This window comes from Oncorhynchus clarkii, chromosome 33 (genome assembly GCF_045791955.1).
Source record: "Oncorhynchus clarkii lewisi isolate Uvic-CL-2024 chromosome 33, UVic_Ocla_1.0, whole genome shotgun sequence".
Lineage (NCBI taxonomy): Eukaryota > Metazoa > Chordata > Actinopteri > Salmoniformes > Salmonidae > Oncorhynchus > Oncorhynchus clarkii.
In genome coordinates, this window is record NC_092179.1 from 2,461,616 (window position 1) to 2,464,115 (window position 2,500).

At 43.9% G+C, this 2,500-nt stretch overlaps 1 protein-coding gene across 1 annotated transcript in view; it reads right to left on the bottom strand.

Moving 5' to 3' along the window:
* LOC139392536 (piggyBac transposable element-derived protein 4-like) overlaps positions 1–2,500 on the bottom strand; it is a 15,316-nt gene that overhangs the window by 11,245 nt on the left and 1,571 nt on the right. The window contains 2 exon segments of the mRNA XM_071140580.1: positions 1,646–1,700; positions 1,818–1,909. Coding sequence (XP_070996681.1) covers positions 1,646–1,700; positions 1,818–1,909 — 147 coding nt within the window.

Sequence of the window (2,500 nt, forward strand, 5' to 3'; positions counted from 1 at the left end):
GACTATAACTGCCTTTGAAGTGAGGGATCTAACATTATTAAGTAGCCCTATTTTGAGATGTGAGATATCACAATCTCTTTCAATAATGGCAGGAATGGAGGAAGTCTTTATTCCAGTGAGATTGCTAAGGCGAACACCGCCATGTTTAGTTTTGCCCAACCTAGGTTGAGGCACAGACACGGTCTCAATGGGGATATCTGAGCTGACTACACTGACTGTGCTAGTGTCAGACTCCACTAAGCTGGCAGGCTGGCTAACAGCCTGCTGCCTGGCCTGCACCCTATTTCATTGTGGAGCTAGGGGAGTTAGAGCCCTGTCTATGTTCATAGATAAGATGAGAGCACCCCTCCAGCTAGGATGGAGTCCGTCACTCCTCAAGAGGCCAGGCTTAGTCCCAGAAAGAGGGCCAATTATCTACAAATTCTATCTTTTGGGAGGGGCAGAAAACAGTTTTCAACCAGCGATTGAGCTGTGAGACTCTGCTGTAGAGCTCATCACTCCTACTAACTGGGAGGGTGCCAGAGACAATTACTCGATGCCGACACATCTTCTAGCTGATTTACACGCTGAAGCTAGCTTGGTGACCTCTGACTGTTTAATCCTAACATCGTTGGTAACAATATCCCTATACTCTCTACACTCGCCAGTTTTAGCTTTACCCAGCACCATCTTCAGATTAGCCTTAACGTCGGTAGCCCTGCCCACTGGTAAACAGTGTATGATTGCTGGATAATTCATTTTAAGACACAAGGTTATTCACAAGGTCCTTTGATGTAGTTCTGGGATTCATTTGCACTTTCCGCACCAAAGTACGTTCATCTCTAGGAGACAGAATGCGTCTCCTTCCTGAGCGGTATGATGGCTGCATGGTGCCATGGTGTTTATACTTGAGTAATATTGTTTGTACAGATGAACGTGATACCTTCAGGCGTTTGGAAATTGCTCCCAAGGATGAACCAGATGTGTGGAGGTCTATAATTTTTTTTCTGATGTCTTGGCTGATTTCCTTCGATTTTTCCCATTATGTCAAGCAAAGAGGCACTAAGTTCGAAGGTAGGCCTTGAAATACATCCACAGGTACACCTCCAATTGACTCAAATGATGTCAATTAGCTTTTCAGAAGCCCCTAAAGCCATTTTCTGGAATTTTCCAAGCTGTTTAAACGAACAGTCAACTTTGTTTATGTAAACTTCTGACCCACTGGAATTGTGATACAGTAAAATAATATGTCTGTAAACAATTGTTGGAAAAATGACTTGTCATGCACAAACCAGATGTCCTAAACGACTCGCCAAAACTATAGTTTGTTAACAAGAAATTTGTGGTATGGTTGAAAAACTAGTTTTAATGAATCCAACCTAAGTTTATGTAAACTTCCGACTTCAACTGTATATGTCATGCAGAGAGTGTTGAGTTGGGACGAACAGATTCAGTTCAGTCAGCTTTCCTAATGAGACAAATTTCAAACTTGTCTGCTGAAGTTGGAACTTGTGTGCAGAATCATTCCGTTTCATCGTACAAAAGCAAGAAATGTGCTTAAAGCTGTAACCCTTGCCTGATATTAGCTACACTATCTAGCTACTTCCCTCTAAGTTCTGAAAGACAGCAGTGTTTGTCAATAGGGCCTCGGGAGAAAAGCACTCACCCCGTGTTGTTGTGTTGCCGGCTTGTAGCGCAAACTCTCCCCATTGAGCAGTAGACTGTATCATGGTGACAGCCAAATAGTACTACCAATATTACAACTTATTTCTTGTGTAGGCTGCTATCCCACTCAATATATAATCAAGTTTAAAGTTTTACTAGTCATATGTATATACCATCCTAAGGGAGTGAACAGCTCGTGGCTGGGGTGTGTGGGGTACTTGATGATGCTGCGGGCCTTCCTCAGGCACCGTTTCGAGTAGATGTCCTGGATGGGTGGGAGCAATTATATACTGGGTTGACTTCCCCACCCGCTGGAGGGCCTTGTGATCGTGGATGAAGCAATTCCCTACCAGGCCGTGATGAAACCGTTCAGGATGGTGCATCGGTAGTATTTGGAGAGGACCCGAGGTGGAATGCTGTTGAGACAATGTTGTGGTGTTGTTGGTCCATATCAAGTCCTCGTGATGTGGAAGAAGAAATTAAAACTGCTCACTCTCTCTACTGCAGTCCTGTGGATGTGGATTGGTGTATGTTCCCTTCTGTCTTCAGAAGTCAACAATCAACTACTGACATTGAGGGAGGTTGTTGTCCTGGTACCCCAATGTCAGTTCAATCAATCAATCAATCAATCAAATGTAATTATAAAGCCCTTCTTACATCAGCTGATGTCACAAAGTGCTATACAGAAACTCAGTCTAAAACCCCAAACAGCAATTAATGCAGACGTAGAAGCACGGTGGCTAGGAAAAACTCCCTAGAAAGGCAGGAACCTAGGAAGAAACCTAGAGAGGAACTAGGCTCTGAGGGATGGCCAGTCTTCTTCTGGCTGTGCCGGGTAGCGATTATAAGAGTACAT